The sequence below is a fragment of the Dermochelys coriacea genome, chromosome 26 (assembly GCF_009764565.3).
Source record: "Dermochelys coriacea isolate rDerCor1 chromosome 26, rDerCor1.pri.v4, whole genome shotgun sequence".
Lineage (NCBI taxonomy): Eukaryota > Metazoa > Chordata > Testudines > Dermochelyidae > Dermochelys > Dermochelys coriacea.
In genome coordinates this window covers 10,481,757-10,495,386 of record NC_050093.1, presented here as the reverse complement: position 1 = coordinate 10,495,386, position 13,630 = coordinate 10,481,757, and the positions used below count along the sequence as shown (strand labels likewise).

At 42.0% G+C, this 13,630-nt stretch overlaps 1 protein-coding gene across 1 annotated transcript in view; it reads left to right on the top strand.

Moving 5' to 3' along the window:
• Positions 1-13,630, top strand: part of SLC23A2 (solute carrier family 23 member 2) — a 109,682-nt gene that overhangs the window by 78,539 nt on the left and 17,513 nt on the right. Inside the window, 3 exon segments of the mRNA XM_043502952.1 lie at positions 5,599-5,687; positions 8,887-8,957; positions 10,117-10,298. Of these exon segments, the coding sequence (XP_043358887.1) occupies positions 5,599-5,687; positions 8,887-8,957; positions 10,117-10,298 (342 nt within the window).

Genomic DNA, 13,630 nt, shown 5'->3' with positions numbered 1-13,630 from the left:
CTCAAGGTCCACAGGGACGGGGCAGAGATAATTCTGGTGGCACCAGCATGGGCTCGACAACATTGGTACACTACGCTCCTGGAACTGTCAGTGAACACTCTGATCACATTGCCACTCCTCCCCGACCTGATTGCCCAGGACCACGGTCGCATCCATCACCCCGACCTACAGTCCTTCCACTTCACAGCTTGGAAGCTTCCTAGCTGAACCCCATGGAGCTTCTGTGCTAAGAACAAGCCCTCCACTAGAGCCACGTATCTGGCAAAGTGGAAGGGATTTTTGTGTTGGTGTGACTAGAGTCATACAGCCCCTCTTCAGGCACCTGGTACCTCTCATCTTAGAGTACCTTCTGCACCTGAAACAGCCCAGCCTGGCATTGTCCTCCAGAAAGATGCACCTCGCTGCTATCTCATGTTTTCACCCGGGAGCATCTGGACTCTCCGTCTTCGCCAACCCTATGGTTGGTGAGATCCTCAAGGGTCTGGAAAAGCTACATCCCCAGATCAGACAGCCTGTCCCCCGCGTGGGACCTTAACCTGGTCCTCTCCAGACTGATGGGGCCCCCATTCGAATTGCTGACTACTTGCTCCCTTCTCTGTATGTCGTGGAAGGTAGCCTTTTGGGTTGCCATTATATCTGCAAGAGGTGGTCTGAGTTAGGCCCTTACCTCTGACCCACCTTATATGGTTTTCCACAGGGATAAGGTGCAACTCAGACTTCACCCGGCCTTTCTTCCTAAGGTTGTGTCACACGTCCACAATAGTCAGGACATTTTCCTGCCCTTTTTTATCCTAAGCCTCATGCCTGTAGTCGTGAGCAGAGGCTGCACTCCCTTGATGTTCGGTGAACGCTGGCCTTCTACATGGAGCGCACTAAGACATTCAGGAAGTCTAACCAGTTGTTTGTAGTGGTAGCAGACCGGATGAAAGGACTCCTGCTCTCATCTCAAAGAGTATCTTCCTGGGTCACGTCCTGCATCCACACGTACTACGAGTTGGCCAAAACACCAGCCCCGGCTCGTACGGCACGCTCCACGAGAGCTCAGTCTTCATCAGTGATGTTCCTGGCCCAGGTCCTGATACAAGAAATCTGCAGGGCAGCGACTTGGTCCTCGATACATACGTTCACTTCTCATTACGCCATCATCCGGCATGCCAGAGATGATGCAGTTTTTGTCAGAGCAGTGCTCCAATCAGCGATTCCATAACTCCGACCCCATCGCCTAGGTAAGACTTGGGAGTCACGTAATTGGAATAGATATGAGCAATCACTTGAAGAGGAAAAACTGGTTACTCGCCTTATTGTAGCTGTTCTTCGAGATGTGTTGCTGATTTCCATTCCAAACCCTCCCCCTCTGTCAGAGTAACTGGCAAGAAGGAACTGAGGAGGCACCGGGTTGCCAGGGTCATAGATTGAGCGCCATGAAGGCATGGCTCTAGAGCCAACCCGATAGGTGCTGCTAGGGGAAAAACTTTCAGATGACTGTGCACATGGTGCGCACACATCTAAGTGGAATAGATATGAGCAACACATTTCGAAGAACAACAGTTACGAGAAGGTGAGTAACTGGTTTTCTTGGAGTAACCTTACCTTTTACAAAACTGCTTCAGGCTTGCTGTTACACTTAAACTCTAATTTAGCATCTTACTTTTTGCAAGTTAGTTGTGAATTGCTATTCTTCGAGTAACCTTACCTTTTACAAAATAGCTTCAGCGTTTTATACTGTGGTTTGTGTCTGTAGGAATGGTGTTTGTCTTGGTGTTGCATTAGAATTTACTCTCTGTGAATTGACTGCAGTGTAAACGTTAGGAATGAGACTAAGGACTACGTACTGCACTATAGCCCAAATGGAAATCACACACTAAAAATTAGCTTTGGTTTAAATATGGCTGTAGGTAGCTGTCATAAATATAAAGGGAAGGTAACCACCTTTCTGTATACAGTGCTATAAAATCCCTCCTGGCCTGAGGCAACATCCTGTTACCTGTAAAGGGTGAAGAAGCTCAGCTAATCTGGCTGGCACCTGACTCAAAGGACCAATAAGGGAACAAGATACTTTCAAATCTTGGGGGAGGGGCGAGGGGGGAGGCTTTTGTTTGTGCTCTTTGTTTACGTGTGTGTTCTCTCTTGGAACTGAGAGAGGCCAGACAGAAATCCATCTTCTCCACCCCATCCTAATCCAAATCTCCAATATTGCAACCAGTATAGGTAAGCCAGGCAAGGCAGATTAGTTTATCTTTTGTTCTATGTCAATTTTCCCTTTGTTAAGAAGGAGGTTTATTCCTGTTTTCTGTAACTTTAAGGTTTTGCCCAGAGGGGGAACCTCTGTGTTTTGAATCTGAATACCCTGTAAAGTATTTTCCATCCTGATTTTACAGAGGTGATTCTTTTACCTTTTCTTTAATTAAAACTCTTCTTTTAAGAACCTAATTGATTTTTCCTTGTTCTTAAGATCCAAGGGTTTGGGTCTGTGTTCACCTGTACAAATTGGTGAGGATTCTTATCAAGGCTTCCCCAGGAAAGGGGGTGTAGGGCTTGGGGGGACATTTTGGGGGAAGACGTCTCCAAGTGGGCTCTTTCCCTGTTCTTCATTTAAAAAGCTTGGTGGTGGCAGCATACTGTTCAAGGACAAGGCCAAGTTTGTACCTTGTGGAAGTTTTTAACCTAAGCTGGTAGAAATAAGCTTAGGGGGTCTTTCATGCGGGTCCCCACATCTGTACCCTAGAGATCAGAGTGGGGAAGGAAGGCTGACAGTAGCATAATCCTTACCCAGTATGTGTGGAACTTAAAAAATGGAAAGGCATTTTATGGAATATGTTTGGCATTGTACGGAATATGTTGGGTGGTGAACCACAGGAATGGGTTCCCCTAGGGAGGTGGTGGAATCTCCATCCTTAGAGGTTTCTAAGGCCCGGCTTGACAAAGCCTTGGCTGGGATGATTTAGCTGGGGATTGGTCCTGCTTTGAGCAGGGGGTTGGACGAGATGACTTTCTGAGGTCCCTTCCAACCCAGATATTCTATTCTATTGTATTAACCCAGGCCAGTGCTCATGCTAGCTATCCTGAAAGATAACTGGTTATAGTTGTTTACTCGCTTACTACTGAAACAAAGTAAGATAGGTTATGTTAATTTCTGGTTAGGAAAAAACATAGCAGGTATCTTGTCTGCTGCAGAAACTCTCATGATCAATATAGCAGGTCAGCTTTGACTTACAAGGCCGGAGGGGTCAGTCATGCAAAACCGCATTAGATAATGTACAAAGAGTTTATCAAAGGAGAATATCCAAAAGCTTAACCTGAGCGCACATGTTCATACTTTCCTAAATCAGGGCATCAGTGTTTTACTTGAAAATCCAAACATCGTTAATTAATTAAAAAAAAAAAAAAAACCTCCACAGCCCGGAACATATCTCTGAACACTTCACATAATAGTTTCTTATCAAATGTAGTCAAAAAGCTCAACTCCTGAATTCTTTTGCACTGATCTCTTCCAAGACAGTGCAGTTCTGCAATTTTATGATGTTTTAAAAAAATTAAATCTAAATTTATCTGTCAAGCAGTTTTGTGTCAAATGGAGGCAAGTTGACACAGCAGAAGTCCAGGCTTCTGTGACTGTTTAATATTCATAGAATGTGCTGATAGCTAATCATTTGAAAGGAACAAATATTAAGCTTTGAATGCTCACAACATGTGCATGTTACAGATGAAGTTAAATTTACACAAGGTTTGAAAAGCTTTTTCTGCATGGAGTAAATTACTGGAATCATGTTGAAACACTAATCTGACTTCATTATTGTTTTTGAGAGGTATATTAATGAAAGGATTTGTAAAAGGAGAAGGGGAGTAGTGTGTAGGTAGAGGTGAGGAGTAGCAGCTTGTTTCAGGTATTGCATATTTTTCCCTGGGTGCCAGTGTACTCAGTTTGTCTAGTGAAGCTCAAAGGTACGAAGTGAATCATTTACTCACAGCAAACAGCATTTCTCTTCGCCCAGGATAGGGTTTAGATTTTTGCCACGAGTAGCCGATATAGGGACTCATACCCGAGTAGAACCCTCACAATCCAAGCAAAGTCATGGCCATTCACATGTGGTCTGTGTGCTGTCCGTACTTAGAATTTTTTAAAAGCAGAGGTTTCTAAATTCTCTGTGTGGGCCAATTCTTGTTAAAAAGAAAAAAAAAATCTCATGAACCACTTCCCCTGCCAATCATATACCAATTCTTGATCCCTCTTCCTGCCTGTGAACGTATGAAGTTAACTCATACATGTTCCCATTACCTCTGTTTTCTATCTCCTCACCACCTCCTCTGTTCGTCTTACTCTCTGAGGTACCTCACTGAGGAAGGTCCTCCCTCCAGATGTTCTGGCATTTCGCATTTCTAGTCCTACTTTCTTTTGCTACTTGTTACCCCGAGCTGAGCCTGCTGCTTTTGCTCCTTTTCCTGTGCTACTGATTCTGTGGGCATCAGGGCTCTTTTTCGGGGCAGTACAAGCAGCAGAAAAGCAGAAGTGTAGCCAGTGCCCCATGAGCAGGAAGTGCTCGAGGTGCCAGAGTTTGATCTGTTTTTAAAGAGAACTATGTGGCCATCTCTCAAAAACAGTCTGTAGAGAACAGTTCAAAGTGTTATTCTTAAATAGTTAAGCAATGTCTGTTGTTGTTTGAACATGTTGTGCAAGCTATAGCTTACTGAAGACACAGAAAGATACAGATGGATGTCATTTTTAAAACCGTTTGGGGCAATTGATATAAATATTATTAAACATGTCTTTTCTCTTAATAGCCTTTCAGCATCCAGATTCATTGCTCTTGCCTTCCTGGGACTTACAGGTTTTACCTGCTTTATAGCTATTTACGCATTAACTCAATGATCAAACTATATATGCTTTTAATCCCAGCTATGCAATTAAGGCGTGTCACTTAGGGCTTCTCTATACTGGCACTTAACAGCGCTGCAACTTTCTCGCTCATGGGGTCTGAAAAAATACCCACCCTGGAGCGCTGCAAGTTTCAGTGCTGTAAAGCGCCAGGAGCCGTGCCTCTCATGGAGGTGTTGTTTTTTTGTTTTTTTTTTTTAAGAGCGCTGAGAGAGCTCTCCCCCAGCGCTCTGCTGTGACTACACCAGCAACGCTAAAGCCAGTGTAGACTAGCCCTTATTCAAACTATGTGGTGAATAACTTACCTTTCACAAGGTAACTTAACACTTGATATACTGTACTTCTGCACATTCAGCCCCTCACACTTGTATTGTTTTAGTATATACCTGTTATGCACGACCTTTCCCCCATTGAATAAAGATCTTGTTGTACCAATACCTGGTATCTGCATACAAGTGTTCAGTAACATTTGTTACTGATAATAGCTGCTATTGCATTTAATGTCTTTCTGTACCTCTAGATGGTGGTTGGATTTTTTTATGATTTCTTTTTATTCCTTTAAATAAAAAATTGTTTACTTCAAAATTTCTAATAAACAGTGAAAAAAGAGTAGTAAGTTGAAGAAGGTTTACCTCATGAAAACCACACGTAGAAAGGTACATAGAAACAGTGTTATGATGTTGCAAACTATAAAGGTCTGTATTTTCTCTTTCCATTTCCTTCAGGTTACCTTTGTTTCAAGCCAGTGCTTTTGCATTCTTAGCACCTGCCAGAGCTATCCTCTCCTTGGAGAAGTGGAAGTGTAATAACACAGGTAAATACAAGTCATGTATGCTTATGGAATTTTAACCATGTGATAAATCACCCAGGTAACTCAAAATGGGACATCTAATTTGCAACTGACACATGTGGAGCGATTAGGAGAATTGTTTGCCTTTTTGCTTTTGAAAACATGATTTTGTAAAAATGCTGTTGTGGAGTTCTGACTTTCTTTTAGTGATTTCCATGTCAAATACGCTCTTCTTGTAAATGAAGTATTTAAAAAAAAAAATAAAAAGAGCGAGAAGCTAATTATATCAGGGCCAAACCTCTGGCTTGTAGAGCTAAGGAAAATAAGGAGGGTCTAGCAGTGGTACAGGCCCATTACTAGACAGATATAGCAAAATTGTTGTTAACAATGCAGAAAAGGCAGACAATAAATATTTCTGTTGTGCATTTGGAATGAAGCAGGATGATGTACTCTTGTCACATGAGCATTCTGAAATATTTTGCACGCTACTGTTAATTAAGAAGGATTTGAAACAACATCTACTGGGGATAAACTTTTTTAAATCAACAGGATAACTTGCATCCATGACGTATAAAAGATGTGGCTAAGGAGAAAACAGAAAATTCAGAAAACTGGAAAAGTGCTAATGCTGTATCAGTATTCAAAAATTAAAATAGTAGTACTATCCAAAATCAAAACTTGTGTGAGGTGGAATCAGAACTGTCTAGCTGAGAGATCTTAGAACATAGTTGTCATGGGGGAATCACCGTTGAATGGGTTTATTTCTAGTGGGGTTCCACAGGGATTACTATTAGGTCCGATGCTATTCAGCATTTTTGTCAGCCATCTGGAAGCGAATATAAATCGCTGCTGAAAAATTTGTGGATGATCCAAAGACCGACTGAATAGTAAACAATGAGAATAGGGCAATCATCTGGATGGATTGATTGATTGATTGGTAATCTGGACTCATACAACAAAATGCATTTGACTGTATTAAAATACAAAGCTGTACCTCTAAGAATAAGATATGAAGGCCATACCTACAGAATAGGGAACTGAATCCTGGCAACTGAAAAGGAGTTAGAGGTTATAGTAGACCAGCAACTCGGCATGAATTCCCAGTGCAGTGCTGTGGTGCACAGGTCTAATGCAATCCTGGAATGTATCAAAGGGATTAATGAGTAGGAGTAGGGAGATGATTGTTACGGCTGTACATAGCGTTGATGAGACCAGTGTTTGAAATACCATATAGTTCTGCATACCGTCCTGATACCCGCATTTTTAAAAGTATGTTGAAAATTTGAGGTTGAAGAAAAGAGCCACAAAACATGATTTGAAGGCTGGAGAAAATACCTTGGAGTGAGAGACTTCAAGAGCTCAATCTGTTTTGTTTATCAAAAAAAAAATATATATATTTTTTTTGAATGATCTGTTTACAGTGTATAAGGAACCTTCATAGGAAGAAAATACCAGGCACAAAAGGGCTTTAGTGAAGACAGAGGGACAACAAGAACCAAGGGTTGGAAGCTTAAACTGGAAGAATTAAAATTAGAAATTGGGCACACATTTTTAACAGTGCAGGTGATTAAACATTGAAACAAACTTCCAAGGGAAGTGGTAGGTTCTTCATCTCTTGATGTCTGCAAATTGAGACTGGAAAATATGCCTTTAGTTAAATAGAAGTTATTGGGCTCAGTACAGGAGTAAATGGACAAAATTCTATGGCCTGCAATATACAAGAGATCAGACTAGAAGAGCTAGTCTTTTAGCCATAAACTCTATGAAATAGATGTTTCACTGTTATCTCTGCATAATGAGCCTGGATTTTGAGAGCCAGGTTTTGGTGGTTTCCACCTCAATGTCACCAATTAAACAAGCAAACAAAACTGTAGGCCAAATTAGGCCTTCAGTGTGTCTCTTGCCAACCCCAGTGTCTTGAGAAGTTTTCCACAGATGTATGGTTACTTTTTAAATGAAACCTGACCATCTGGACTCTCTTTAAGTTAAAAAACTGAAGTCGGAACTATGTCATTGCTCTCAGTTCAGTTTTCTGCAGTAGATTTTTAAGAGCTTACTAGGCAGAATGAGGCAGCTTGACTTGGGGAAGGGAAAAAAGCAGATGTAAGGGTGAAAAGAGAGTTTCCGGCTTCCTCTCATAGGCCCCAGATCCCTTTAATTAATTGTGACCCTCTTACTTATTCTTTTTGATATTTGCAACAGCTCACTTCAGGTTTTATATCTGAGAAGGCAGGTATCCAAGTCTGTAGTTCAGAAAATCAGGCCCTGGATGTTATGAAATTACACACAAATTTTCAGTGTCCATGGCAGTAAGCTACGCTAAGGTGTGTAATCTGCTTTCAATTTGATGCATCACAGTGCCCTGAAGCGTGTGTTAATAGCCTAGAAGTACACACCCTGTTGTGGCTTATTCCTGTATTAGAGATCAAATGAGATACTGGTTTCAGTTTATGGTTGAAAAGGACCCTTGCTTTGTGTTGCTCTTGACCATTTCTAACCTTCTTAAAGGGGTCAGACACGAGCTGTTATTACACTCTAATGAACTAGTTAAATTAGTAAATGACAAATGTTTGACTGTTTTAGACGTATAAAATCAAATAATTCTCCTGATGAAAACATTCCCATTCAGCTTACTGGGGTGAAAAGAATCCATAATTGACCCTTACATTTGGCAAATTAGGATTTTCACTCTGGTGTAATGGGTGCAGTTGTGGCTAGCCCTTAGGAAATGCTGCCTTAGTACTCTGAGGATGTTTTCTCTGCAAAGAAAAACCCGTGGCTGGCCTGTGCCACTCAACCTGGGCTCCCGGGCCTTGGGCTGCAGGGCTGTTTGACTGGCATGTAGACTTCTGGGCTCAGGCCGGAGCCTGGTCTCTGGGACCCTCCCACTGTACAGGGTCCTGGAGCCTGGTCTCTGACCCTCCCACTGTGCAGGGTCTCAGAGCCTGAGCCCAGAAGCGTAGACTGTAATGAAACAGTCACATAGCCTGAGCCCTGTGAGCCTGAGTCGCTGGCACAGGCCAGCCATTGGTGTCTAGTTGCTGTGTAGACAGACTCTGAGAGCTGATTGCTGGGACTGGAGTGTTTTGTTTCTCAAACATTGATCAGTCTAAAAAATAAACTACTGCTGAAGTATTAGGTGACTCTTTCACTTCCTAAAAAATAAAAACACTCGGAATGGGACACAGAAATGAAAACGTGTTTTGTTTTTTATTCCTCCAAGATTTAACAGTTACTAATGGCACAACAGAGCTGCTGCACACTGAGCATATCTGGTACCCCAGGATACGAGAGGTAACATAAGTAGCCTTTCTCTGTTGATCATCCCATTTCAGTTAAGGTTTCTCATCCATTCCTCTGCATGTTCTTGTATTTTAAGTTTGTAATTTCGTCCTCCACTGCCATTCAGTGTGAATATATCCCGTTATCTGCTTCGTGCAAATTTTAAACCGTTCCAACTTCTTGATGCATTACTGAAAATGGAATGCAATGAGTCATTTACCACGTTCAAAAAGACGTACAGTACACAAGGGAGACTAATATTCTGCTGCTTAGAATGCGCAGTTTGTGTTTACCAATAGCAGTTAAACACTTTAGCTGCTATCGAGCTGCTTGCCTACCATCGCTGAGTAATTTGATAGGCTGTTCCCCAAGGATAATGATCTGGAGTGAGCAAATCACTTGATATCAAGGTTTCTAAAGCTGGATACAGTTCTGATGGAGATGTTGATGCTCCCCAGAGACTTGCTGGGTCTGCCCAATTCCTTCCCCACCTCCAGCATTTCAGTATGAACTTTCTCTTGTCCTACAGAGCCCAGGATGGGGGTTGTGCCCAGACATCACACTACAGAAGGATAGGTAGCATAGTCCAGTTGAGGCATGTGTCATGGAACTTATCTCCCATCCCGTCGCTTGGGGCTGCAAATTTTTCCTCAATTTAAAACAACCCCTCTCTCTTCCCCATGTTCAAACCATAGCTACATCCTGCCAAGAGCCCTGCAGCCAAGAAGGCTGGCAGTCTCCTGAGACCACAACGCTGCTCTATGCCAGCTTCTAAGGAGCACTTGTGAACAATGCAGCATATACTCTGCCCCTAGGAGCTAAGAGCATCTCACCTCCGTGGCGCCACCAGCCCTTGCCGGTTCGATCTGAGAGCTTAAAGGTTAGCCTGGAACCCAGGTCTCCTGTATGACAGTGTGATGTGCTATCCACACAACTACCAAACTGGCTCATTGGTCTGTTGGGTAATAGTTTTGTGGAGAAAAACATGAGTGTTATACGTAAGCAATAAGTCACTTAAACTCATAATTAGCTGTTGTATGACGAAAAACAGTTTGCTGAGGCCTGCTTTGTCACTGAATTCCTTAATTGCAGTTATAACCCAGAGCCGAAAAAGAATATTTTGTTTCAAACTTAATTGAACTGTATTTTTTGCCATTCTTTGTGTATTCAGATCCAAGGGGCTATTATCATGTCCTCCTTAATAGAAGTGGTGATTGGCTTCCTTGGCCTTCCTGGAGCTCTCCTGAGATACATTGGACCTCTGACGATTACACCAACTGTGGCTCTGATTGGCCTGTCGGGTTTCCAGGCTGCAGGGGAGAGAGCAGGCAAACACTGGGGTATTGCTATGTTGTAAGTACCCTGGGATATGGTTAACTGGGACTGCATTATGAAGTAAGGATGCATACCGTTGTCACTCCACAGTGGTTCTCCTACTTATGTCAGGGAGTGGTTTCCACAAAGGATAGGAAATAGCCTTTAGTAGTAATTAATGTTTTGATAGCTTTTGTTTGTTATATAGGTTTCCTGCGTTCACATTGAACAACTGTTAGTGAGGAAGTATGCACAGCTTTAGCACGTGTGTGACTTTCGCCCTTTATTTTTACTTTCTCTGTTTCTCTTCTCCATCCACGACTTTGTGTATTCTCTTTCTTCCTTCTGCATTTGAATCTCTTCAGCAACTCCCAAGTTTCCCACTGTGGGTGGACTTCTCGCCACCTCCCCCATTCCATTTGTTGTTAGGGAACAGCAATTAAATAGTTAAGCATCGGCCAATAAATAAATCCTGTCTGACTGCTGCAATGCAGAAATTTGTTCAAGACTGGAAAGTGTCTCCTCAGTCGGCTAAACTCAACATATTAAAAAGTCTCACGTGAAAATACCTTCTCTGTTGTGACATGCTACAGAGAGTAACGTTGGTAACTTGGGAGGCAGAAAAATACCTGTGAATGAACTGTTCTTCACTAAACAGGCAGTTAATCCTGTTTCACAGGATTTTTAATTTCCCAAACAGTTTTCTGACCTCATGTGTTGCACAAATCAGAGTCCAAGACTGAAATAACTTACTCTTAGGATGCATCATAGTGTGTTGAGCACCGAGTGAAGACTGGGAAACCTGAGTTCCTAGACTGTGCTTCAGTTGTGCATCTGGGACGCTGGTCTGTTTGGTGAATAAGGCCTGTCACGGTTCAGGACAGCTCCACCTGAATTCCTCCTGCATTGGCCAGTAAGGGCACCCACTCTGGGCTCCCGGCTCTTCAGCTGTTACCTCTTGAGTGAGACCTGTGTCTCTCTCCCTCCAGACTGGGGATTTTCCAGTCTGCATAGTTCCCTACTTACACTGTGACTTCCCAGCAAGCCAGACTGACTAAACAGGCCTGCATCCTCAAGGCAATAAATAGCTGTAATTGCCCAGTTCTAAGTTACCCGGCAGTTCTTTGTAAACAGGAACCTTTGCTCTTAGGATGAAAGCATTACAGAGAGAACCTATTAAAAACAATAAAACTCTGCATGAATGCTAATAAGTTTACCAGAAATCACCCCCCAATCTAGCTAGGGCTCTGGTAAATTGATCAGTCCTTCAGGCCTCACAAAGGGCTTTTTCTGTGGTTACAAGTTCATCACTGCTTTAGCTGAGAACAAGCACCCCCATGAATAAGTCAGTCTCTCCTGTATACAGCTAGGATTTTTGATCTTCGGATTCTGAGAAAAGCTAATCAGCAGACAGTGTTTCTCTCCTTGGGGTTTAATTTCAAAACGCTGGGTCTGGAGGTGGGAATTTGCATTCACTTTCCCCCAGGTATTTCCTAGGAAATTCACTTGTTGGTCCCAGAAGTTCCTTCGTGTCTTTATTTAAAATAGTCCTTTGAAGCTCACCACACTTCCCAGGGCTTTCATTGGCCACGCCTCTCTTCCCCTCCCTTGCCCCCCTGAGAATTTACATCCAATCTCACAGTACATAAACTTTGCACTCCAAAGATGCTTAAACTTAATTCAATAATGTTTTCCAAGAATATTGCAGGAAAATTGCCTTGTCGCAGGGCCTTAGGGCAAAATATTCTAATTTAGTTATAATACTTCTATGTTTACTTAATGTCTTTCATCCAAGGATCGCAAAATACTATACACACACTGCCGGTCAGCCTTAATATTTCCCCCTGAAGCAGGCCTAATATTACAGCCATTTAGTAGATCAGCAGGTTGAGACACAGAGGTTTACTTATGTACGGTCCCAATGAGGCAGTGGCAGAGCTGGAATTACATTTTGAGTTCTGACTCCCACTTCTGTGCCTTAACCACTGCCAGCTCTATATCTGAATTAGGAAGCTTGTAACATCTGTCATATTTGGGTAATCCAGTTATGGTTCTTACCATTACTTTTATTTAATACGATCGGCAACCAGTTGAACTCTGGTTTAGGGTGAGCTAGTTACACTTACAAAGGTAGTCCATCTTTCAGTAATGTCTTTTTTTGAGGAGTGCAAGATGTACCTCAAATGCAAGGAAAGGTACCTCTTACCATTCATACTTTTGCAAGTATGAATGACACTACTCCTGTGCAGAACACTCTGTACCTGGAGTTTAAGAGGGAACAAAACTTTTTTCTACTGAATTAAAGGTGATTTGGAACAGGAAAAGATGAAAAGAAAGAAGCTTAAAATCTTTGAATTGGAGATGGAACCTACTGCTAGAATTTCAAAAATTTAGGACGGCTTAAATCAAGTTTTTATGTAGTTTGCATTCTGATTTGACTCACTAGAGCTAGATTGGCTCTCAAGATAAGGACTAGTATCTTGTTCAAGGTCAGCAGAGAGTACCATAAGAGACTAGAGAAGCATATGAGGTCACTACTTGGGTAGGACCTGGAATTGGCTTTCATTCAGGTCGTTGATTAGTAATTTTTAGGCATTAAGGCTGTTCTCTGCTATTGTGAGCTTAAGTAAAATATTAAATACCTTGCCTTGTTGACCTTCTTTACAGTATGAGCAGCAGGGACGTAAAATCTTACAACAATGCTAAATTAATATTTTTTTTAAAATCCTTCTAAGTTAGAAGTTTGCACTTGTGACCCTGAGGTAAGTCCAAAACTCGAGTCAGATGCGTTGGCCCAAGAAAAATGGTTGCTTAATACTAGGGCTTATAGGCATTATTGTAGTACAAGTAATAAACAGTCTTATTATTATTAACACTAAAGTTTGAATGGAACTTGGAATATTGGTCTGCCTGGGAGAGAGAGATCTTGATTTTTGTTTTTTATTTGCCATTGTAAGTATCATATTCAACAGAATGGTGTGGGTGGTTTTAGCAGTTCATGTTGCCCTACAACTTGCATTACACATGCTGCATCTTCCCCTGCTTTGTGCTCTCTCTAAATGCATTTCTTTCACTTTCTCCTTCTCTCTGTTGTTGGATTCCCAGAAGTCATGACTTGTTTTCAGAGAAAAAAATGTGTTTTCTGTAAAAACTTAGCAGTGGGATGGGTATTAGGGTATGGCTTCACCAGAACTTACTTTCCATAAATCGATTGTGCAGTTTTTATGTATTAACCTAAAGGATAAGTGAATTATACCTCTGTGCTAGAGAGACAGCACAGGTTCTGTATATCACTTAAACCCTCTTTTGAAAACTTAAGTGGTGTATAAGCCTTGAGCTGTCCTTCTGCATAGGAGTGAAATTTCACCATG